This window comes from Cyprinodon tularosa, unplaced genomic scaffold (assembly GCF_016077235.1).
Source record: "Cyprinodon tularosa strain WSP-4 unplaced genomic scaffold, ASM1607723v1 ctg30, whole genome shotgun sequence".
Taxonomy (NCBI): domain Eukaryota; kingdom Metazoa; phylum Chordata; class Actinopteri; order Cyprinodontiformes; family Cyprinodontidae; genus Cyprinodon; species Cyprinodon tularosa.
In genome coordinates, this window is record NW_024039008.1 from 1,947,560 (window position 1) to 1,973,141 (window position 25,582).

Here is a 25,582-nt window from a genome sequence, read left to right on the forward strand (position 1 = left end):
TGAGAGCAAATCTATGAAAATGAGAGTTTTGGTAGATTCCTTAAGTATAAAGGTGTCTAACGACACGAGGCCAAGTAGGATGAACATCAGCAGTGAGCTTTGAAGTCAGTTTTTAGCCATATTAGAAGTGTTATAATGGCATTTGAGAAAGGTTGAAAGTCCCTTACTTCAAAGAAAGAAAAATTACAAGTTATGAGAGTTAATAATCTTCTAAGTAGGCAAGGCAAGGCAAGTTTATTTGTATAGCACAATTCAGTACAAAGACAATGCAAAGGGCTTTACACACTGCAAAAAATTGAAATCTAAATAAGTCATTTTTTTTTGCAATAAGTGCTTTTTTTTCTTGAATTGAGGAGGTAATTGAGACACTTTGCCAATGGAACAAGACAATTTACATTTAAATTAAGAAAACACAGTTGCTTATTTCAAGTGCATTTTATCTAATTATCTTATTTTAAGATTAAAAATACTCATTTCATTGGCAAATTATCTTATTTACCTACACAAAATAATGGTAAATACACTTAATTTAAGACATGTTTCTCTCATTTTTAGATGGTTTTTGCAGTGCATGAATAAAATACAGGAAAAATAAAACAGAATCAAAGCAAGTAGGGAAAAAAAATAAAAAAAATAAAATAAAATAAAAAAATGCAGAAAAAAAAGACCATTAAAAACAGTTGGACTAAAGAAAATAAAAAAGTTGAACTAATGATGTTTTAGTTGGACTGTTTAACTAGAACAGTCGAAGGCAATCCTAAACAAATGTGTTTTTAGTCTTGATTTAAAGGAACTCAGGCTTTCCGCACTTTTACAGTTTTCTGGAAGTTTGTTCCAGATAAGTGGAGCATAGGAACTAAATGCTGCTTCTCCATGTTTAGTTCTGGTTCTAGGTATGCAGAGCAGGCTGGAGCCAGAAGACCTGAGTGGTCTGGAGGGTTGATAAACTGATAGCAAGTCTGTGATGTATTTAGGTGCTAAGCCATTCAGAGATTTATAGACTAACAGAAGTATTTTAAAGTCTATTCTCTGAGATACAGGGAGCCAGTGTAAGGACTTTAGAACTGGGATGATGTGCTCTACTTTCTTCGGTGTCAATTGTCTCAGTGAGGACACGGGCAGCAGCGTTCTGAATCAGCTGCAGCTGTCTGATCCACTTTTTAGGCAGACCTGTGAAAACACCGCTGCAGTAATCAATTTGACTAAAAATAAACGCATGAATTAGTTTTTCCAGATCATGCTGAGACATTAGTCCTTTAATCCTGGAAATGTTCTGCAGGTGATAGAAAGTCGACCTTGTAATTGTCTTTAAATGCTAGATGTGTTAAGATACTTCTTCATTTCTCATACGAAATGAAGAAGTATCTACCAATACAATATCGCAGCATTGACTGAAGGATACCATATTGATCTGATATGATAATAACAGAAATCACAAATAATTTAATTACTTAATTTGTAGAGTTGCATATTGGCAAAGGTTTGCTCCAGTAATATAAGTGAAAGAAAGAACAATAGTCAAGTTTTTTTCCCTTTGAGATTCATAAAACATGTTTGAATTCAACTGTTAGTATAATATCAACTAATCTGGTTATCATAAACCAACGTTTACAGAAACTTTAAACAGAAATGCAGCGTTTTTAACTGTATATTAGAACCATTTCCAATATCAGCCAAAACATACTAATGGTTATCAATGCATATCTACTCCTGAGTGAGTCTCTGTAATCTCAGGTGCTCTGTTATACACTGAACAAAATGTTGTTTTGTAAACACAGTGAGTATGCAAAATGACATTTCAATGCATACAGCTTTTCAACAGTGAATGAGCAGCTTAACATCCATGTTGGTAGTGGAGATATGATGTTTTCAAGTGTGATGCAGAGTCCAGTTAAGTGGTGAACAGTTCAACAGTCTGATAGCAGTGGGGAAAAGCTGTTGCAGAATCTGCTGGTCCTGGAGTGAATGCTGAGGGGGTGTGAGGGGTTGTTGGTCATCTTACGGGCTCGGGACGTGCAACGTTTGGAAGAAACGCCTCTAATGCTGCATTCACACCGGACGCAGCAGGCGCAGCAGAAGCAGCGAGTTTACATGCAAAGTCAATGGTTGACGCGCGTATAGGTTCAGCAAAAGGTCCCGCAGAGCGGGAGCAGCTGAAGCAGCGCGTCGGGAGCGTTTAAGCATCTGACGCGCTGCTGCTCGAGATGGAAAAATTGAACTTTTGCCGCTCGACGCACCGCATCAACCAATCAGAGAAGCTGATCTGGGAGCTGGCCGTGAGACAGACACATCCCTGATGATGCAGAGCGCTGTGATCACTCCTCTGAAAAACTTTATTAACGCCTAAATTAACTTAAAATGCTGAAACCTGCCGACAGAATATGTTCGCTTTTATTATCCTGCTGCCTGCAGTTTAGATTATTTAGATGAAAAACACCTACCAGCTGCCGTGGTGAACCGCGAGGAGGCGACCCGGCCAGAGGCTGCTGTGGAATGGGATTCCTACTGACAGCGCACCGCTGGTATGTGGGGGTCTGAGCGGCTCCGACAGAAATAATATTAGAAGGCAGGATGATCATTTGGATGAACTGACTGCACTGATTAAGTTTTTAGGTGGATTTTCTCACTTAAAAACATATTAAAACTACTTTATTCCCACTGATCACAGCAAATATAGCTGCAAGGTTAAGAAAGGATAGAGTAGCTCCGCCCAACGCGCGTCAGACACACTTTTGCACCGTGCAGCCAGAGCAGCAAAGCTGCTTCGGCCGCGCGTCAGAACTAAACTGATACAAGCAGCAAAAATGAAGCAGCAGACGTGATTTTGCTGCTCTTGCTGCGTCCGGTGTGAACGTAGCATTATGGAGGGAAGAGGAGCACCTATGAAGCTTGTCTTTAGGACTTGAAGGACTCGAGCAGCTGATTATTCCACATTTTTTGCAGCTGTAACTGCTGTTCAGGTGAGGCCTTGCAGGTGAGACCTCATAATCTTTAGGCATTTAAAGTGCTTTTAGTGCGAGCGACCCCATAGCAGTGTAATAAAGACAGACATTCTACAATGAGATCAGCCAAAAATATCATGCGTTGGAACTTTAAAACTGCCTGCAATTTCCTGCGGTGGAAAACCCCGAGAAGGGAGAATTTTTTTAGGTTACGTTTAACATTGTTATTAAATCAATAAATCCAGTTTGTACAAGAAATCAACTCCGGTAGCCAAATAAATCCAGCAAGAAGATTTTTTTTCCTTCTTCCTTATCTAAAAAAGTATCCTATTTTTTTTTTTCCTTAGAGTCCAAACTTTCTCTGCTGGTGGTAGAATAAGTAATTTGAAGAAGTTGATCCTATCGCCATTAAAGCTGGTTGTTAAGCTCCAATGGGAAAGCTCAGTGTGCAGCTAATTCAGCTTTTTACAACTGCAGCTGAACCCATATCTCCTCCTGTATCAACAGACGCTGCCAGACTTCTGTCAGAGGAAGATTCAGTCTTTAAGTAACCGTCAGCGAGCATTATGAGCAACAGAGGAGATGTGTTCATGGATTCTTAGCTTTATGATTATTATTATTGCTGACAGTGGAGTGAGTGGAGGAGGAACTGAGTAGGAACAGAGTGAGCAAGAGGAACATCAAACAGTTTAAGGGTCAGAACTCAATGCACTGATGTTTTCCCAGACAAGAGTTGAAAGAATTGCATAAAAAGTCAAAGGCAGGGTAAAGTTTTGATGTTACACAGAGAGACTGAAGCTGGCCTTTCTTTAACCCTGCAGCATCGCCCAGCTCTGCTGCTTTGGCATTCAGGTGGTCTCCTATAACTCACACCATCTAAGCCCAATACTTCACACCGAGACAATGCTTAGAGATATTCAGAAGGAGCAGCACGCTGCCCTGGAATTTATGGACAGTAGTTAGCGAGGTGATTTACGGATTCGCCATGACGGCTGTGGCCCAGTGTGTGACTTCTGAGATGGTGTATCCAGATGCTTCCCGGTGTGCCTCTTCCATGAGCTCTCTGTATTCCTCAGCGATGCCGTGACAGACAAATAAAAATGAATGAATGCTGTTATTTTTCTTGTCTCTTAAAGAGGGCGAGGGGAGATGGGGGGTTCGGAAAAGTGCTGCTGGACACGGGAATGTGAGACTTTCCAGGAGCTCTGATGGTTGTCCCTGCAGGACTACATTCTGGAAACGCTCGAGTGGCGACTGCTGCTGCTTAAAAACAGAATGTATCCCTGAGCTTTACGCCTCTTTACTCTGACGCTAATCATCTGCTGGGCAGACATGTGGATACTACAAAATATGATGGATGTTCAAATGCACATGCTCTATAGGGGTGTAAATAATAATTGTTTTGTATCGATGAATCGATCCAACAGCCGAAGATCCGATGCATCGACACTTCCACAGAATCATTCATGTTTTTTTTTTCCTCCAGTCTATTTTTATCCATTTGCTCCTGGACATAATTCTCCCTCCCGTGCTGCGGTGGCGCTAAACCTATTTTGCCCTCCTACCTCGTTTCCTGGTTATACTCTTACAGCAGTGTGTTGCAGTGAGCTTGACACAGACATTTTTGATTTATGCTCCATATTGAAGCGTGGTCTGAGCTACACACTGTGGGTCTAGATATGGCCGAGGCGGTGAGGAAGTGGGGGCGAGTTTAGTCCGACGACGGAGGGACATGAGGGCCAAAAAGGGTGGAGATCCAGGTGGAAAAAGGGTCCCAGCGTTCTAGCGCACCTCGCTCTTCTAGCGGGTCAAACTGCACGAGTTGTTTTCCGCAATTTCGGCCATAAAAACAAAACAAGCGGCCTCCTGTCTGCGGCACTTTCTGCGGTGAGCTACAATTTGGGAGAGGTGCAGCGGAGCGTCTGTGGAGGGGGGCGGGGACACTCTGGAGCCGAGTTATTGAATTTCACTCATTGCACTGATTTTGTGCAGTATTTTTTGCTGTTCTTTCAAAAAAAAAAAAAAAAATGTATAACAATATTACAGCTTTCATTGATTTATTTCAAACTTGAAACTTTGTTTAGCCTGTAAGGTGTAAAAAAAATAATAATAATAAAAAAATTAACCGATTAATCGAATCAAATCATATTGTGGTGTATTCTTGAGTATCGAAAATAATCGAATCGTTGGGTCAGGAAAAATACTGAATAAAGTCGCCATGGGGTGTGATTTACACCCCTAGTGCTCTAACAACTGTGCACAGAAATGCAGGTGAAATTTTGAGATTGTTTTATTTTTATTATAACCAGGTATTTGAATGTTTGGAAGATCCTAGCTCAACATAATATCTTGTCAAGTTCCCAGACATAAAGTAAAAAAAAGGCACAGAGTCCATCATGGTGGACTGCTGTAGCTCTTGTCAGGATGCCATTAAAGTTATCTGAAATAGAGGCGGCTGTCTATTAACTCTACTGCAAGACTTCAGATTAAAACGGAGATTTGAAATTTCATTTTTATTTTACTCCATTAGCAAAGTTAAAGGACATCATCATTCCATGTTTTCCCAACAGATGCCTCCATCTTCAGGCAGCAGGTTAATATATAGAGTTGGGAAATAAAACGGGAGGCAAACCTCTCCATCCTTAACCCTCTACTCCTGGAACCAGATTTTAATTAGGGTGGCTGACACTCTGTCTATTTAAACTGCAAAGTGAAAAGAATCAAATCTTTATAATAAATAACAATCTTTGTAATATTGCAGTGAACATTGATGGATGCAAACACTTGGATGATTTTAAATTTCTTGCTTGTAGCTCAGTTTATCTGTGTTTTATAGTTGGACTGACTCAGGCAGCAACTTTACACGATTCAGGATCAGTTAATCAATAATCGTATAACATTTCTCAGGTATTTTAAAGCCACAGCGTCTACTTTTTATTTATTTTTTTAGAATTTCCCTTTATTAAAAAGATTGCATAGTTACACTAGAATGCGACGTACCTTTAGTGAGGTAGACCTTGCAGAAGGAATGGAGGAAATAAATATCTTCATCTTTAAATATTAATACTCACTCAAAAAGTATTCAAATGCCTCAAAAGTCAGCATGTATTTTTTCATTTAAGAGTTGTATTTCTATATGTTTGAATAAGGTATTATATAAAAGGGAGGATTTGAAGCAATCATATTTATGATAATATAACCGGATCCACTGAATCAGCTTATTTTCAATCAGAAATTGTTAAATGCTGAAGGTGGAATTGGGCTGATTTGAATGATTAGACTGTTCCTATTGCATAATATTTGTTATGGTTCTCCCCTTGGGGACTTCTGTTTAAGTTTCTATTTAAGTTTTCAGTTCCACTTGGATTTTTGTTATTCTGTGTTTTCTTGTTCATTGGTTTCTTTTCCATTTTGTGTTATATTTAAGCAGTTTTGCTATTTTTTTCTCTCTGTTGCCTCCATGTGCTGGTCTTCTTTCCCTTAGCAATAGGGGAGGGGCAGTCTAGTGATTAGGGCATAGAGCTAGGAATCCAGAGGTTCTGAGTTTGAGGCCCACTCCCACTGACTGCCACTCTGGGTCCCACACAATGGCAGCCCACTGCTCCCCAATGATTTCAATAAACCAAACATTACCCGCCGCATATCTAATTCAAAAACCATTTAAAAAAACATTTTTATTAGTATCAGATTGAACTATTCACATACTTCACTATTCACATGCACTTCCAATTTTTTACCACTGTTCAGCCCCAGGTACCTGTTTCCTCCGATCACAGAGCAGCCAGGATTGCTTGGACTAAATGAATCATGGGATAACCAAGGCAACGTTGGAAAAAACAGAACCGTCCTTCAAAACGGGTAAAAAGGAGGACACCTTTGTCGGCCGCATAATGAGGAATCACGCAATATGAACAGACCTCGGCGCTGCACTATGACGTAATCGGAGTACGAATCTGGCCTTGGAAGGACACAGCCGCTGAATTCAAACTCAGCAACAGCCACCCATATATACACCTCCTTTTCCATTACTCTTTGGTGGTTTCTCGTCGTTCCTTGCTCCTCATGTACATTTTTCCTAATGTCTCTTGTTTTTCAGCTTTGCTGTATTTTTTTTTGGACTTTACCTTCTGTTCAATTCAGTTTATTAATATAGCACCAGTTGACAACACATGTCATCTCAAGGAGCTTTACAGAGACAATTCAACCAGATGATACAGGTTGAACGTTTTCTATCTAAGGAAAAACCAGTTTATTGCATCAACTGATTGACTTTTCAGCAATCCCTCCCACTATGCATGCTTGTAGCGACAGTGGAGAGGAAAAACTCCCTTTTAACAGGAAGAAACCTCCAGCAGAACCAGGCTCAGTGTGAGCGGCCATCTGCCGAGGCCGACTGGGGTTCAAGGAGGCAGAAGTAGAGATACAAAGGAACTTGTCACATTCCTTGATTGTCAACCAACCTCCATGCAACATTGGGCCTGTTGGTTTTAAATATTACAGATTGCTTGAATGTGAACTGAATTGTATGAAACTGGTCAGAACTAACAGAACCGCCTTAACAAAAACTAAATGAAACCAAACTACAAATTTGGTTGGGAAATAAAATACAATTAGACGAGTGCAGCTTTACTGTATAAGTAATCAGAGATTACCTTTAAATAAAATGGTGATGCATAATCTAAACAGAATTCCTGTTGCCAAAATTTAAAAACGTACATACTTTTACAAAGTAGAAGTAGTTCTGATCTTGATAGATCTAAAAAGCAGACTGGACTGATATCAGAGGCTTTTTCAGAGAGAATGTTCTTCATCCTCTACTTGATGTTGTGTTGATGACAAATTTCCAGCCTCCAGGTATGAAAACAAATGTCCTGCAGATAAGATAACACACATCCCTGAGAATGCTATGTTTTTGCTTGTTTTTATTTTATTTTGTTTTTTCAGTATTTAAGGGGTGAAAACTATGTAAATATGGAATATCAGTTTCACTAAAAATCTCCAGATATAGAATGATAAAAAAAAAAAAAACAGTACAAATATGAGACTCTGCTGCCCCCTTGTGGCTAAACATTATAGATTAAAACATCAATATCAAGCAGCGCTTTCTTTAAATCCACAAATTGAAGAGGAATATAGACCAAAGTTTGTTTGTTATGTTGTTAACTTCTTCAAATTATTGCTTCTAAGTGTGAATGCAGGAATAACATTTAAAACGGAAAATAAACACTGATTTGAGACATCCAGAATTTGCCCGTTGTGGGACAATAAAGGGATTTTATATTTTTCCTATTCTATTCTATTTAATCAGTGTTTTCGATTTAAATGATAACAAATATTTTGCAAACATCATCTTTTTCAAGAATATATGAAAGATAGTGGCTAAAAATACTAAATGTCTGACCGAATATATAAAGCTGGAAAATGTTTGGTTTGATAAATCCATTTTATAACTCTTACGACGATAATGTTAGAGATGTAGACCTTCAAGTCTTGGTTGGAAGGAGCCTTAAGAACATTTTTTTTTTCATTGCTTATCCAGGGTTGCATAAAATAGTACAGTTCCAGTCATATTAAAGGCTGAAATTACTCAGCTCTATTCATCAGGAGAGACCAGAGTTGATTCCAAGAAAAAAAGCAACCCCGTTGGAGAACATAGCACATGCTAAAGGTCTCGTAAAAAAGGGAGAGTAGTGTTAACTAGAATGGTTAACACTTTAAAACTGGTTAAAGCTTTAATAATGTCAGCTACATTTGCATATTAGCATTCAAGTTCAGCAAGTTTTAAAGATGACACATGCAACCACACGTCTCTAAATCCTATAAAACTATGAAGAAGTTCAGCATCCATTCTTTGTTTGCTTTGTGTCTCAACTGTCCCGGTTGCTAGGTGACAGAAGGTATGCTGAGTGAGGAGCGATGGAGGCGGCAGAAGGCTGAACCTGTTTGAACCCGTAGCCAAACCTCCTTATTTTAACAGCTCTCCAATGAACCAGTCCAGGTAGACCAGGTCCTTGGAGGATGGAGACGCTGAAATCAAACACACCAGAAGTAGAAGAATGTTTCATGCCTGCAAAATGTTTTGTTCTCCTAGGAAAGAGTTCTCAGTTTGGTCGTATCACCGCTTCAACATGCAATTCACACACGAGCAAAGACAGAAATATCAAACAGGAGGGATTTCCTTGTGACCCAGGATTCATGATCAGGAGTTAGTTCAGAAATGTTGATCGCCTCTGATGACCCCCTCATATACTGCATGATGCACGATTTGGCCGAGAGGCAGCCCAATCCTCAAACTTTTCGCACGACTGGAAAATTGTGTCAAAAAGACCAAAAATTACACGGACTTCACCGACATTAAAGGAAAATTCCGGTTTTTAACACTTTTAGCCCATTTTCTGTAGTGTCCAGGATGCATTCGAATGATCGACACCAAAATTTTGACAATTGGTGCCGTCTCTGCTATTTGGCTCATGCAGAATCCCCCCCTGGCTGCTTCAGAATGGCTTCCATAGTGCATGTCCGATAATGTCCTTAAAACAACCTTAAACGTTCTTTTTTTAAAATATGCTACTCATCGGGTCGTCAGCGCTGTTCAATGACGTTCCAAAAAAAGTTTCGTGAAGAAAAACCGTTCCTGTCTTGTTTTATTTAGCATTTTGTAAATCCCAGAACTATTTTTTCCGATAAATCACAACCGCTTATAAACTTCCGCTTCCCGTTCGAATCTGAAGCGTTGCACACTCCAGACCACTAGTTGGCGACAATGTCTCTATATACTCCTCCTCAGTATATTCCGGTTCAAAACGGTATCCTCTACCGTCAAACTCAAAGTCCAATATGTCCTCCTCAAGAATCCACCTTTTCGTATTCCATTTTCAGAGTTTTTTAAAGTGTTTAACAGAGACGTTAGCACCTCGACGTCGGAGTACACAGAGTGAAGCGAAAAGACTACAACTAAGTAAACAGGCCCCATTTCCGTTTCCGGTGGCGGAGGGATATTGACTATTCCAACAGAACTCAATGGGATTTACAAAATGCTAAATAAAACACTACAGGAACGTTTTTTCTTTACGAAACTTTTTTTGGAACGTCATAGAACAGCGCTGACGACCCGGTGAGTAGCATATTTTAAAAAAAGAACGTTTAAGGTTGTTTTAAGGACATTATCGGACATGCACTACGGAAGCCATTCTGAAGCAGCCAGGGGGGGATTCTGCATGAGCCAAATAGCAGAGACAGGACCAATTGTCAAAATTTTGGTGTCGATCATTCGATTTCATCCTGGACACTACAGAAAATGGGCTAAAAGTGTTAAAAACCGAAATTTTCCTTTAAGTTGGATGCCAGAATCTACAGCATGCACTGGGGCCGTTTGAGTATGATGTGGGGATAATGATTACCTCAGAGTCTATGGTACTCCACTAAAAAACATGACTTCAAGTATCTTAGGGCCCTCTTTAATAGTGCAGGTTTCTATTATTTTTGTTTTGTTTGTTTTTTTGTGATGTGACAATAATTGTGATCAGGATTGTGGTTGCTTAACCGAAGCAATATCAGCACTGTGGCCATTTATTATGGTGTTCACAAGGGAAAATAATATACAAAATATAACTAAGGTTGTTATCAGATATAGTCTTTGCCAATGTTCAGTCTGTTCTGGATTGCACTAACTACTTAACATCCAAAAGGATAAATAGGAGAGGTTTCTCACACAGGCAAAGAAAACAGTTTCCCATAAACAGAAAAATTGTTGAAATAATGAACTAAAGGAGTCTATCTACTTAAAACAAAACATCTAACACTGACTTATCAGTCATCATTACTGTATGATAAGACACACATTCTAGCAGGGGCTCAGTACATACCTTGGTGCAAAAAAGAAAACAAAAAAACTGCAGTAATATTACTAATATTACTAATATTATTATATTATTAATAATGGATACCAATATTAGCCTAGATCAATGCATCCTTAACCAGACTGTGTAATGATCTGATTTAGTAAGTTATTTCCTATAAAGGAACGGTTTCCCAACTATGACACAAGTGAAAAGGTTAAAAAAAAACGATAAAAGCATGATTTAAAGAAATAAAAGCTTCATCATGGTCCCATCAAGGTGGAAACAGGACTGATGCAGACAGATAAACACTGGTGCCGCTTCCTGCTCACAGCATCACAGTTTAATAAAGGAAATTCAAAACAGAGCAAATGATCATCCTAAGATTAATATTTAGATTGATCTGATCACGATGGTGAGGCACGTTTTGCCTCCTGTTAATGGAAATATTATAACTCAATGAGCTGGAGATGGAGTTTCTGCTCCTTAAAGCAGGATCACAATAACAGAATCATCTGAATATTTGAAAATAAATATATTCTTATAAAAAAAACACTGATGGATATCAGTGTACAGAATAAATATCAAGAGTGAGAGTAGGCCCTGGTATGGAGAGCTACTGGGGGAGCACACCTTGTCAGATAAAAAAAAAGCCATTTACTCTGACCCTCTGTGTTCTAAAAGCCTCTGGGTTAAAACATGTGGAGCATTTTTCACAATGTTTAAATTAACCACTTTTCAAAGAGTTTTGTAACTATTGAATATAAGTTACAGCAACTGTTCTAAAATCCTTCAGCAGGTCGTCAGAAATTAAAAAAGCAAAAAATCAGGTTAGATTTAAAAAAACACAAATATAAACAAGTTGTTGTAATTTTGCAATCTAGAAAGCTTTGACATTTTATTTATAACGCTTTAGGAATCTAGGAGACCAAACTGAGAATTATTATCCACTAATGGGGGAAAGATGGAACGAAGCGTACTAAAATCACTCCAAGAGAGCATCAAAGCTGAATGTCCAACCTCAGGGAAAATGGAGCTTTTTTACAAATGTATTACCCTAATATTGGTTTGTTAATAGATTTAGACTCAATGAACAATATCAATACATTATATTAAAACGTTTCACTCTAAAATAAGCCTCCTAACACCAATATGTATCTCATCTCATCAGTGAGATGAGCAGACAGATGCAGCATCCTGACTGTGACATGCATCCCACTTTCACTGCAGGTTTGCAACAAGATTTTGGAGGAATTTAGGTCTTAAATTTAGTTTTTACTAAAGTCACACAGATCCTGCTTTTCAAAGGACATACAGCACTGTAGACATTAATATTGTCTGTCATTATGAGCTTAAGAGTCTTCAGGCTAATTTAATGTTTCCAAAATGATAATGAAAAAAGCATGTTTTAGGATTCGGTTCATTGTTGCAATAAAACCCTGAACTCTGCCCCCTCTACTAAACTATGAATCAACTGTTTGTTCCTGGAGAAAAGAAAAAAACGGAACCAATCAATCAATCTTTATCTTCAAAGCTCTGCTACACATAATAAAGAAACCAAAGTTCTCCAAAAGGCAAAGCGAGCAATGAAATAGTTAAATCAACACCAATAAAAAGAAACACAATGGCACTGGACAAAATTACACAAGCAAAAAAAAAATCTCATTGCTCGCCTAAAAGCCAAGAATAAAAAGCCAAAGAAAACAGATCAGCTTTAAAAAGGCAGTGACTTGCTTATCAAATTACAGAACAGCGTATAATTCCAACATTTCAGACACAAAATGACTCAAGTGGGACAATAGCAGCGCTGCAACCCACCATCCAGATAGAGTTACCAAAGAAAAGAACATTAGTCTAGTTTGTTAATCTAAACCTGATCCATTATCCAACGCTTTGGCAGATTCTCAGTCATCTGATTACTTTCAGCCATGGATAGATCTGCATGTGGTCTGCAAGACAATAACGGGACTGTCTCTGTTTCTTAACTATAGACCCCAGAAGGTCTATAGGGTTTTTTTATTGTCTTTGATTATTTTATCTTTTCTTTTCCTTTCCTTTTTTATTTTAAATGCTTTCCATGAGTTTTTATTTAGCACTTACCTGTTTTACTATGTAGCACTGTGAGATTTGTTTAAATATAAAGTGCATCACAAGTATTATAATTATTATTATAATTAGGGCCAAAGTCCTAAATCGATTTGGCTTTGATTCATACAGTTCTAAATCGATTAATTTTGATTCGATCTGTTCGACTGTGTTTCAAAATACTCAAAATACTGTCACATAAAACAGTTTAAACTTAAGATGTGAACAAAACTGTCTCATAAGTGCAAACTTTTTTGTGAAAAGTGAAAAAGTGAAGCCTCACGATCAAGCAGACGTGACACAGCGGGAAAGCAGCAGACATGCATGAACTGCATAATCTCCACTGCACTATGTTTGCAGGGTTGTCTGTAACAACTACAGGGTGTTTGCTGGTCAACTCTCATTTTTTTATGTCTTCAATCAACCTATTTGCTATATTTGCAGCTGTCTGGCTTGAAGTCATCTTAAGTGCATCTTTCCTGCTCTTTTGAATGTGACTATAAAACTAATCGATCTCATTCCCTAGACATCGATTTGGCAAAAATGTAAAGGAATCGATCAATAATCGATTAAATCTATTTTTTTGCCCAATCCTAATTATTATTATCATTATCATGCACAGAAAGAAGAGGAAAAGTCCTAGAATGAAAGGCTGATGTACAGGGGTGGTTCTAGAGAGGGGCCAACGGGGGCCAGTGTCCCTATAGATCATATCCTGGCCCCTGTTATGGACTGAAGACATAATAATCAAAGAAATTCTAATGATGATATGCGCTGGGACAGACATGGTTACTGATGGGTCCTTTGGATCTTTTTTACTTTACAAATTCTCTTTTACTAATTGTCTAAAAATAATAAGGTAGCTCCAGTTTTCATCTTCTAAATGTTTGTTGTTGTTTTTTTTTCAAAACAAATTGCTCAAATTTTTAAAGCTTAATTTTCTTCAGTTTTTCTTGAGTTCTAATTCAGATGTTATATAAAACGGTAATTTTAACTTAAATTAAGTCAAAAATATGTTAAATTCCTAAATTATGAATGTATATTGACCTAATAAGACAGAAAAAATTAATGAAACCTAATTGAATAGAACCTTAACATCATGCAACTATCTTATTATATTTTAATATTTTTACATGCTTTTCTGTACCCCCATGAAAAAACGCTGGCCCCCCTCCTGGCCCCCTGGTACATCTGGCCTAGATCCGCCACTGCTGGGGTGCCCCAGACTTCAGAGGAGCCTCAGAGAAATAAAACTGACCAAACTGGACAGATAGACCTCAATGATTGCAGACTGTCCCCTTAAAACAAGCAGACTGATCCCACCATAATAAAATATCATGGTGATCTGTGTCAGAGAGGTTTCACTTGAATAAAAGTCTCCACATTTCTGTTAGATTGTTTATGTAAATAGATTTCCACGTATGCTGCCTAAATAAAATCAATATAACGTGTCATTCCCATCCGGGTTTGCCGTTTGAGCGGAGAGATAAAGATCATTTCCTGGTTCCTGTTAAGGAGTGACACGCTAAGTGATGGAAACTCCAGTCAAACTTGAATTCTGTCATTATGAAGACTGAAGGTCCGCACTGACACAGTTCTAAGGAGATTTCACAATAGGCACACGAAGACTGGGAAAAAATCAGCATAAGCGCAAAGAGAATCTCTAAGGAATTCATTTGAACTCATCTTTCAAAGAGAGCTGAGTGACTGAGAGCAGCAGCAGATTGTTACCTGTCCGGTGATACCGGTGATTATAGCAACATTCCTCTTTTTGACATCCGTTCCGTTTACCGAGGAGCCAACCTCTGCAGCTGCGGAGCACTGAGCCATCTCTGTCTCTGGAATGGTGATGGTTCACTGGGCAAAAATCAATCATTCAAACCGACCGAAGGTAAGTGATCTCAGGCTGTAGTTCCAGTACCAACGAGCCTCCTCAGCATCCGTAAACTTATGACGCGGACCAATCAGAGGGGACCGAGAGGGCGGGCTCTTCTTCTTCTTCTTCTTTGTTAGATTGGCGGATTGCAAACAACTTATATGTGCATACCGCCACCTACTGTACATGAGTGTGTAGCTCTATAGTTTCATATTCTTTTTTTTTTGTTGGTGTTATGTAAAAATAAAAACAATGCTTTATTAATAACCACATTTTCCTCCCTATATCAGTCTGTTCCTAAAATTCCTTTAATACTCCATTCTCTCCCTTTTTCCATAATTACTTTCCTCATCCATGCAATCCATCAAAAAATGATCCACATTTTCTTTTCTTTAACAAAACTCACATAAATCATTATTTCTCTTCCCTAGTACAAAAAAACATCATTCAATTAAGGATATCTAGTTCTTAATCTAGTATAAATGATCTCTTCCCTTTCTCCATTATTTTTAACAATTACAGATTTTTGAACTTCCTTCTTCCCATATTTTTTGCCATAATTCTGTTTCTTACTTTTTAATTAGAAGGCGGCTTCTTTGAACAGGACTGGATTAATCTACTTCATATGGATGTTTGAAACAACGCCTCCGATGGAAAGGAGGGTGAATTACACCTGAGGGCTGCTCCTCTCCAGCGGCTGGATTTGGATATAATTAAATAATTTCAAGTCGTGGGGGAGTCATATTTAAATGTCAAATCATTCTGGCTTAAATATGTATATAAATATACTCTTTTTGAGACGATATTGTCCCAAAAATTAGAACATTTCTATTTAAAAACAAAAATCCTGTCTTAAAATCAGTTTTTTTATTTTTGTTGTCTTATGCGCAGACCAGTTAATCTGAAAAAATTCTGTGAAAATGGGAATCTGACAGCAGGTGAATGCGGACAATCTGAAAAAACTTGTGTGAAAATCCTTCAGGTCATTCTTAGTTTTCCCCGTTTGAGTCTGATTTGGATTATTTAAGCCACTTAGTGATGTGCTTTAGGATTTAAAATCAGATTTCTAAAGATGGTTCAAAAGTTGATGAAATGACTTGGGCTGAAACAATTAGTCGGATTAATCGTGAATAATCGATTATTGAAATAATCATAAACTAATTCAGTAATCGATTAATCATTAACTGAAGTATAGAGACTCTAAAACAAAACACAGCTGACAGAGTGACCCATTTAGAGCTGTAATTATACCAAAACTGTAAAATTTAAAAAAATAAAAAATACATAAGCCTTTTGTATTTAAGATTTAAAAAAAAAAAATTTTTTTCTTCTGTTAATACGCTTTATCTAGAACTCCTCAAGTGGAAAATTTTAGTTTCACCTGGTTTGATTTCATAAATAATGTTCTATCTAAGGAATCTTTGGCTATCCGATTATTAATCAAATAATTGAAAAATAATAAAGAGATTGATGAATTTGCAGAATAGTCGTTAGTTTCAGCACTAGAAATGACCTTATATAGTTCCATGGTTGCATGGTTACAGTTGCTTCCCTGCCAGTTTCTACATTACAAGTTGCTGATACACATCTACAGTAGCAGCCATTCAAAATGGCCCTTCCCAGTCAAAAGCCATCCGAATGGCAGAAAAATCCCCTCCATCTTCCAGCCACTGGCCTTCTCCTGGGCGTGCATATTTTTTTACTCTGACTCCACCCTTTCACTGAATTACAGGGTCTCATTCTTAATGTGCACAAATCATGACTGACAGAATATTTTAGATGTTTGAAAAGTAATTGTAGGGGACTAGCCAAACCAGCCAAGGACCCATCAATGAAAGTGGGGAAAATTTGAATAGCTACTATTGTACATTTTAGACCAATGAAATACGGTCCTGTTTTTATACAGGGGGCCACACTTACTGACGATCCATAATCATTTGCACTTAATAGTTAACATCAATTCAATGCAATCGGCTGGTTTTCTTTTATAGAAAACATTGAACCAATCTGAATGTATGATCTGGTTTAATTGTCTCTGTAAAGTGCTTTGAGATGACATGTGTTGGTAATTAGCGCTACAGTAGACAAATAAACTGAATTAAATTGAACAGCAAAGTCTTTTTTTTTTTAGTAGTGAATTGCCATTCATGCAAAAGTCTATTTCTTGTGTGAAGAATTTTATTAACATATTCATATCCTACATTTATTACATTTAAATTTCAACATTTCCCAAGAAATCTTGAAAAAAGGCATCATAAATTCAAAATGAACAGATATTTCAAATAAAAAGCTTTTCCATTCAAAATAAACCATCTAACAACTGAGTGCCTTGTCTCTCTATATCACACTGAGTTGTGCATTACAGTTGTTGAGGCGTGCACTTGACTGCATGAAACCACGTTTGTATCCACTGAATTAAAAACATCACATGTTAAAGAAAAAGTTTGCACTTCAAGTACCATCTGGTGCTGAACCAGCAAATAAATGAAAATAAGAATCCACTTCAGTCATAAACAAGAATAAGTCATAGGTAGTAACATGTTGATGGTTATGCCTTCATGGAAGGTGAGCGGGGTACTCCAAACTGCTGAAGCCAAACAAGCAGGTGAGATAAATGGGTCAAGGAAGTCTACACTTAAAATTTACCAACACCAGTAATATGAAGTGGGACAGAGATGTTTTAGGAAGACTGAGGCAATGCTGCAATATATACACAACATAATTTAATGGAGCTGGATTTTCAAATTGTCACGATAAGACTTAAAAGAAAAGAAAGAAAAGAAAAGAAAGAAAACATACTGGACTTATCAAAAGACAATGCATTTTTCCAATTTCTTCAACTTATCTTGAATAAAAATGCAAAAATGTGTGCAATGCATGCAAAAGCATGCAAAAAGCAGAACTGCTAAAATGTTCTGAAAAAACTTTTTTTTGTCATTCTACATATGGCAAGTATCAAAGTGACACATATTGCAGGATTTTACATTGATAGTAACAGTACTTTGCAGGAAAGTCTTCACTGCTTTAGGCAGGTTGTTTTTGAAAATCTTTGCAAAGCAGACGGCTTTTTAAAGTGTCCCTTTGTCCAGGTCAGAACTACAGAATGTTCAGCTATGCAAAGGTAAAGATGTGAGGCAGAGAGTAATAATCCAGGAGCTACACGGGTGTAGCAGTATTGGTCCAGTGTTGGGCCCCAGGGCCATGCAGTGTCACAAGGCAAACTGAGGTCCTTATTGTTTCTGAAATACAATCAAAGTAAATACAGAGTAACTGGGAATGTTTATGACAGATGACATAAAAGATCTTCATTATGTCAGAGGAAATAACTCACCCGTTTAGTTCTCAGGTGCGGGAGCATGTGAGGAGTGGCACTTGTTTTTCTGCAAACAGAAAATCAACCAAAAATTTGCAATTGTCCAAAATAAATTGTAATAATTTTTCAAGCATGCAATCACAGAATAAATTATTTTGCAATTTTACAGTGACCACATTGTACAGAGAGCAATACAATTTAAGCATGGTGTGCAGTATCTCTGCGGTTTAACCAGATTAGATAGAAATTCCATAAAGTGCATAAAGTATAAATACACCTGAGAAAGAAATGTAAAATGAAAAAGAAAAAAGCTGTTTTTTTAACAAGGCAAACTTTTTTAGGATTTAATTTACACATAATATAAAACTTCAACTATTTCAAAATTAAGGACTGGGTGCAAAAGTATGACTTCATTGTGCAATTCAAAAAGGGTTATATTACATATAAATACATTTAGCAAAAGGTTTTATTAAAGTTCTTATGAAGGTTGGGCTGTTAATCTAGTTTTAATTTCAGTCCAAGGTTAATTACCCTCTAATCAGAGGCTATGACTAACTTCAGCTGGTATTTTGTCCTTGCTAAACATAGAATGATTCATCTCACTGAACTCATTGGTTGCAACACAAAATGTCCAAGCAAGTCATTGAAGATCTAGGCAGAGGAATTATAGAGCTGCATAAACTAGGTGAGTCCTTCTAAAAAACTAGGAATTAAAAAAAATCATAATTTTAATACATTTTATTATACTTATGTGCAAGTTGTTTATTACCATTTTGCTATCATACTACTACTACTACTACTACTACTAATAATAATAATAATAATAATAATAATAATAATAATAATAATAAAACTAAAACAAATGTTCCATAATGGTCACCTTTTAACTCCACTATGCAAGTTTTTTAGGGTTTGTTTTCACCACAATGACATATAATATGAGAACATAGTTAGGCTTCCTAAGCTAAGAACACAGCACTTGTTTTGCATGGAGGTGGTAGCATCAAGCTGCGGGAATGGTTATTCACCACTGGTAGTTATTGTAAAGGGGTGAAATAATTAAGTAATTAAGTAATTCCTAATTCTTTCATTTAGATCAACAACTAGAAGGTTGAAATCTGTAATCAGTTGAGGGGTCCAACACAATCAATAGGATAAAGTACTACTGAAACGCCTAAAATGCCCTTCCTAAATACCCAACTTCAAATTGACCCTCTTGGAATATGTGGCTGCTTAGAAGCTACAAGGCAGCTAAAGGTGTTTGCATACTTGAGAATATATGTATAATCATGACCCTGTGCAGACAAGAGAAAGTCCCAAAATAAGAGATTCAAAACAGATTCCTTTTTTTACCTTTAGATTTAGTCGATAGTGCAAGCTTCGGTCGGATAGCCAGGCGTGTCGGAGGGATTCTGTTGCGCTCATCCTCCAGCTCTTGCTCTTCACCAGCAGCCGGGTGATAAAGTCTTTGGCCTCATCGGAAATGTCTCTAAACTCCTCTTCCTCGAAGTTCCACTGACAGGCCAGAATGTTATTGAGCGTCTCATTGTCATCATCCCCCAGAAATGGAGACAAGCCACTAAGCCTAGAGCAACAAGAAACAGAGCTTTGGATATTTGCAGTCCTCTGATTTTTTTCCTTCATTTTTTTCTTATTGTATTCCTTTTCTGTAACGAGTTATCAGTTCAGATGATTGAGCATCCCTGACTTACAGCATGTATGTGATGACTCCAAGACTCCACATGTCTGTTGGGAATGAAACAAACTCGTAGTTGATGACTTCAGGGGCGAGAAATTCAGGCGTTCCAAAATTAACCCTCAGCTTCTCTCTGGGTTTATACCTTTTAGAGAAAAATATGTGCCTGTAAATTTGGTAGTTTTCAACAAAACCTCCATAACATTAGATGGGTTTCATTGTTTACCTCCTTGCCAGGCCAAAATCAATTATTTTTATCTTGTTTGTAGCTCTGCTGACACAAAGAATGTTTTCTGGCTGAAAAAAAAAACATTTAAAGAGCTTTAAAACATGCATAACATAAGAGTATCATGATAAAACAGTTATATTACCTTGAGATCAAGATGCAGGATGTAGTTTTTGTGCATGTACTGCAGCCCTTCACAGATCTGACGGATGAACAGCACCGTGTCCAGCTCCGTCAGGTTGTAGTTCTCATCAATGATGCGGTCAAATAACTCCCCCCCTTCCACACTGAGGCACAGAGACAAAAACAAAGTTTGTAAAAGGAAAATTTGTTGCTCTGTCCCATTAAAGTGTTAAAACAGGCACTCAGCAGCAGACTTACTATTCCATAACCAGGATGATGTCATTCCGTGACTCAAAGGCGGCGTAGAGCTGGATGAGGTTGGCGTGGTTCAGCTGGTTCATCACCTGGATCTCATTCCTCACGACCTCCTGAGAGCCAGAAATATTTAACAAAGCAATCAAGCTTCTTTTGCTAAATGAGATGTGATGTTAATAGGAGCAATATGACAAGAGCGGTTACTGCTTTACTGATTACTGATGCTGATATATCCAATAATGCATTCTAGATATGAGGCTGAACTTTGGAAAATATCCTGTCACCACTTTAAAGAATGTGTTTCTCTACTTTATTCCCATTTCTATAGCTATTAGCCTCTGGTAGAACTCCATCAATGAATAACAGGGAGCAAATAAGATTAGATTTGTATTTAATTTCGTCTCTTAGATGGGATTTAGGAATTGTCCAATAGTTAGAGCGTTTTTTTCAAAATTAGGTTAAATTCGATTAATCAAATACAAATTTTATTTCATAATTTCCCCACTGATATCAACACAGGAGGGAGACAACCGTCTTTAGATCGATGGTCTCAAACTCTACTCCTTGGGTGGCAGAGTCCTGCAACTGTTAGACGTGACCTTTGCCCTGCACACCTGACTCATATGGATAAACTTCCTTCCTAGAAAGCAGATTTCCAAAATGGAAATATTACTGCACCTTCTCTTTTTGGCTCTTTGCTTTGATGATTTTAGCAGCGAGAGTCAGCCCAGACGAGTTCTCCAGGCACTTGTAGACTTGTCCGAAACGACCCCTGATAAAAGAAAAAAAGGGAAATTGAACACATAATAGGCGCATCAAATTCATGATAAAAAGAGAAAAGGTATCTTTTTATATAGAAAATATGCCTAAAATGTTGTTTGTTAGGCATCCCAAGTATTTCATAATTGCATAACTCCCAGAGCAACACAGCAACAAAATCAACCCTCTGCATTTAACCCATCCCCTTGGGGAGCAGTGGGCTGTCATTATGTGGCCCCAGGTAGCAGTGTGAGGTTTAGGGTCTTCGCTCAGGGACCCAGAGTGGCAGTCTGTGGGAGTGGGACTCAAACTTAGAGCCTCAGAATTCCAAGTGCAATGCCCTAACCACTAGGCCGCCACTCCCCCAACAAATACAGCAAACACACAAATACAGTCTCACGATAGAATAGTGATTTGTAAGTCGTGTTTTATTTTATTCATAGACACAAAGGCCAAAAAACAGCCAAATGAGAACTTTAAAATATTTTTTAGAAAGGCTGGGAAACTATAATAGATTTTCGGAATGCTAGACTGGAAAATGCAATTAAATGAGGTTTAATGCTAGTGCTCAGGCTAAGCCTTTGTTAGCTGGTTGGTCATCATCACAAAAAATCCTAATCTAAAATGTTCATCTGCTGTATGTCCAAATGATATACACTCACCGGCCACTTTATTAGGTACACCTGTCCAACTGCTCGTTTACACTTAATTTCTAAGCAGCCAATCACATGGCGGCAACTCAGTGCATTTAGGCATATAGACATGGTCAAGACAATCTCCTGCAGTTCAAACCGAGCATCAGTATGAGGAAGAAAGGTGATTTGAGTGACTTTGAACGTGGCATGATTGTTGGTGCCAGAAGGGCTGGTCTGGGTATTTCAGAAACTGCTGATCTACTGGGATTTTCACGCACAACCATCTCTAGGGTTTACAGAGAATGGTCCGAAAAAGAAAAAACATCCAGTGAGCAGCAGTTCTGTGGGCGGAAATGCGTTGTTGATGCCAGAGGTCAGACAAGAATGGCCAGACTGGTTCGAGCTGATAGAAGGGCAACAGTGACTCAAATAACCACCCGTTAGAACCAAGGTGGGCAGAAGAGCATCTCTGAACGCACAGTACGTCTTTGAGGCAGATGGGCTACAGCAGCAGAAGACCACACCGGGTGCCCCTCCTTTCAGCTAAGAACAGGAAACTGAGGCTACAATTTGCACAAACTCATCGAAATTGGACAATAGAAGATTGGAAAAACGTTGCCTGGTCTGATGAGTCTCGATTTCTGCTGCGACATTCGGATGGTAGGGTCAGAATTTGGCGTCTACAACATGAAAGCATGGATCCATCCTGCCTTGTATCAACGGTTCAGGCTGGTGGTGGTGGTGTCATGGTGTGGTGTATTTTCTTGGCACTCTTTGGGCCCCTTGGTACCAATTGAGCATTGTTGGAACGCCACAGCCTACCTGAGTATTGTTGCTGACCATGTCCATCCCTTTATGACCACAATGTACCCAACTTCTGATGGCTACTTTCAGCAGGATAATGCGCCATGTCATAAAGCTGGAATCATCTCAGACTGGTTTCTTGAACATGACAATGAGTTCACTGTACTCAAATGGCCTCCACAGTCACCAGATCTCAATCCAATAGAGCATCTTTGGGATGTGGTGGAATGGGAGATGTGATGCCATCATGTCAATATGGACCAAACTCCCTAAGGAATGCTTCCAGTACTTTGTTGAATCTATGCCACGAAGAATTGAGGCAGTTCTGAAGGCAAAAGGGGGTCCAACCTGTTACTAGCATGGGGTACCTAATAAAGTGGCCGGCGAGTGTACATACATAAATCACTTTCAAACTAGATTTATCTTCAAAAGTTTTTATAGAAATTATAGAGATTTCTCTGCAGAAGTTTGAGAAGCAGGATTTAGTTCTAGTCCATTACATAACAAGGAACTGCTATTTTGCAAGAGCCCTTAAGTGGGCAGCACAAATGGCATGAAATAAACAGTTAGGCATCCCTTAGCAGCCTGTTAAACCCTCTATTATTTCATTACAGTGGATCAAAGAACTTAATGCCTTGGTGAAATGGAAATAACTGAGGAATAACTCTTGCTTAATGAGAGAAGACTGCTTTGTGCTTGTCACTCACCCGCCCAGAACCTCATCCCTGTTTATAGTGTAATAGGTGGCTATTTGATGGGGTTTAGGAGTCACAATTCGGTGATCAAAAGGAGCGGTCGGAGGAGGGCCTGCATCTGGTAAACACAAGTGGAAGAAATAGGTTATTTTTGTACTGACTGTCAGAATTGGTGCAGAGACAGGAAGAAATCTCTGTGCCTAGGAACATGGATGAAAATAGCAACATGAATATGACTTATTGTCTGCCCTATAAGCTGCATGACTGATATGTTCTGGAGGCCCAAGCAGGCACGACATGATGGCATGAGATCAGGAATGTTGGATCAAATGTCGCACACTATCATGATAAGTTGGGACTTAATCGAAAAAGACGCTACATATAAAACTAGCAAAGATGCAGAAAATTGGCCCGGTATGTCTTCTAAGAAGAACACACTTTGCTTATTTTTTTTACTGATTATCTTATATTTCTCTTTAATACCAGAGTCTATTACATTATCACCAAAATGGTTTTTACATTACAACCACAAATATTTATGTATTTTACTGGGTTTTAAGTGCCTAAGGAAAGGCACAAAAGGTTCATCTGATTTAAACTAACTTTATTAATATTTCCTTGAATACTCTAATGATCTTTGTGCATACTATATGCCATTCTGCATTAATGAGTGGATCTCTGTGATTTTGTCGTCCCACACGTTATTTCAATGGAAAGGTTTGCTTGGATGCAACTAATTTTCTTAGATATTGCATATTTATGGAATAAGAAACTACATTTACATAAAGGTATCAAACTCTTCTAAACTCTCACCAATGACAAATTCTTTCACTGCACACTCTCCTGCTTCTTTAGCTTCTGCATTGGCTTCGTCTGACTTTGAGCCCTCCACCTCCTCACCGACAGCGTTTTTCACTACGCTGTCCTCCACTCGACTCTTTTTCAGGTCATCCTTCTGGTCCTCTTCTGTGACGCGGTGTTTGCCTACGGCGGCTCCATCTTCAGTGTCTTCAGAGCTTTATAAAGCAGAGTACAGGTTGAGATTTCAATTCAGGTTTTAATAGAAATTTTGAATTTTTTTTTCATCCAAGCTTTTGGTTAATATTCTTTGAATACATTCAACAAAACGAAAAAAGTAAAGAAAGAGGTTGGGAGTACCTTTCTTGGGACGTCTTGCTCATGTCTGAAATAACGTTGTCCAACAGTGACGCTTCTTCTGATTCTCCTTTAAGCCTTTTCTGTACATCATCCTCCAATTTTCTGCCCTTTTCTTCACCATCATCCTGCTCTTCCTCTGCTTCTGTGTCATCAGACACATCCCTCTCTTCTTCCTTGTCCTTGTTTTCCTTACTTTCCTCCCTCCCCTCCTTAGTTTGGCTTGCAGGAGCATGTGACCTATCCAGGATCAGCCCCCCGCTTCCTCCATCTTCCCGATTCTGGTCGGCACCCTCCGCGTTTACATGGGAATGCTCGCTGTTCTCCCTGTTGAGCTTTTCAATCTGCTCCTTTAACGCCGACTCATTCAGAGAGGAGGTGTCTAAAGTAACAAAAATGAGGGAAATACATTTATTAGTATATGTAGTCTCAGTCCAAAAAACAAGTAATAATAAATAACAGTGATACTTCCAAGCTTTCCTGTTCATAGTTTATTGAAACCCCTTTAAATTTATAAAATTAATATTTCTGTTTTCTCAAACTGTTAAAGAGTTTGGACATTTATCTTGAATTTGATTCCCTATTAAATTATGTAAACTTGTTTTTTCAATTTTTAAGACTATTAACAGCTCGCTCAACTTTTATCCAGTCTCAATCTCAAATGGGAAATGATAAGTTTTCAGCTTTATTCACCGCATGAAGAATCTATCCAAATGATATATAATAAAGTATTTGGAATACTGAGATCTTTTTTTTTGCGTGCATGCATGCATTGCATATTTTTACATGATCTAGTTTCAGATAATATACTGCAATAACAATCAACTTAAAGGCTGTTAAATAGAGCCTTCGTACACTGCACTTAAATTAAGTGCATTTTTCTTGAATTGAGGAGGTAATTGAGATACTTTGCCAATGGAACAAGACAATTTACATTTAAAATAAGAGAAAAAAATTGCTTTGTCTTATTTCAAGTACAAATTTTCTAATTATCTTGTTTTAGGAGTAAAAATACTTATTCCATTGGCCAATCATCCTATTTATCTTCTAAAATTAAATAAATAAACTCAGTTTAATATTTTTTTTTACTTAATTCTAGAAGATTTTTGCAGTGCATATATTGGAAATAGCAGTACAACATTTTCGCTGTTTTTATTCACAGCCATTGGAATGGCTGAAA

The 25,582-nt window shown here is 38.0% G+C and overlaps 2 protein-coding genes across 4 annotated transcripts in view; both read right to left on the reverse strand.

The window, feature by feature from the left end:
• Positions 1–14,819, reverse strand: part of gmds (GDP-mannose 4,6-dehydratase) — a 253,457-nt gene extending 238,638 nt beyond the window's left edge. The window contains exon 1 of the mRNA XM_038291751.1: positions 14,597–14,819. Coding sequence (XP_038147679.1) covers positions 14,597–14,695 — 99 coding nt within the window. The 5' untranslated portion in view covers positions 14,696–14,819. The remainder of the gene's footprint in view (positions 1–14,596) is intronic.
• A 3,253-nt stretch (positions 14,820–18,072) lies between these two features.
• mylk4b (myosin light chain kinase family, member 4b) overlaps positions 18,073–25,582 on the reverse strand; it is a 40,864-nt gene continuing 33,354 nt past the window's right edge. For all 3 annotated transcript variants that reach the window (XM_038291720.1, XM_038291721.1, XM_038291719.1), the window contains 10 exons: positions 24,406–24,784; positions 24,061–24,263; positions 23,260–23,365; positions 21,033–21,126; positions 20,358–20,467; positions 20,122–20,263; positions 19,977–20,047; positions 19,767–19,895; positions 19,408–19,639; positions 18,073–18,121 (listed from right to left, as the gene is read on the reverse strand). In XM_038291720.1, the coding sequence (XP_038147648.1) occupies positions 18,077–18,121; positions 19,408–19,639; positions 19,767–19,895; positions 19,977–20,047; positions 20,122–20,263; positions 20,358–20,467; positions 21,033–21,126; positions 23,260–23,365; positions 24,061–24,263; positions 24,406–24,784 (1,511 nt within the window). In that variant the 3' untranslated portion in view covers positions 18,073–18,076. The remainder of the gene's footprint in view (positions 18,122–19,407; positions 19,640–19,766; positions 19,896–19,976; positions 20,048–20,121; positions 20,264–20,357; positions 20,468–21,032; positions 21,127–23,259; positions 23,366–24,060; positions 24,264–24,405; positions 24,785–25,582) is intronic.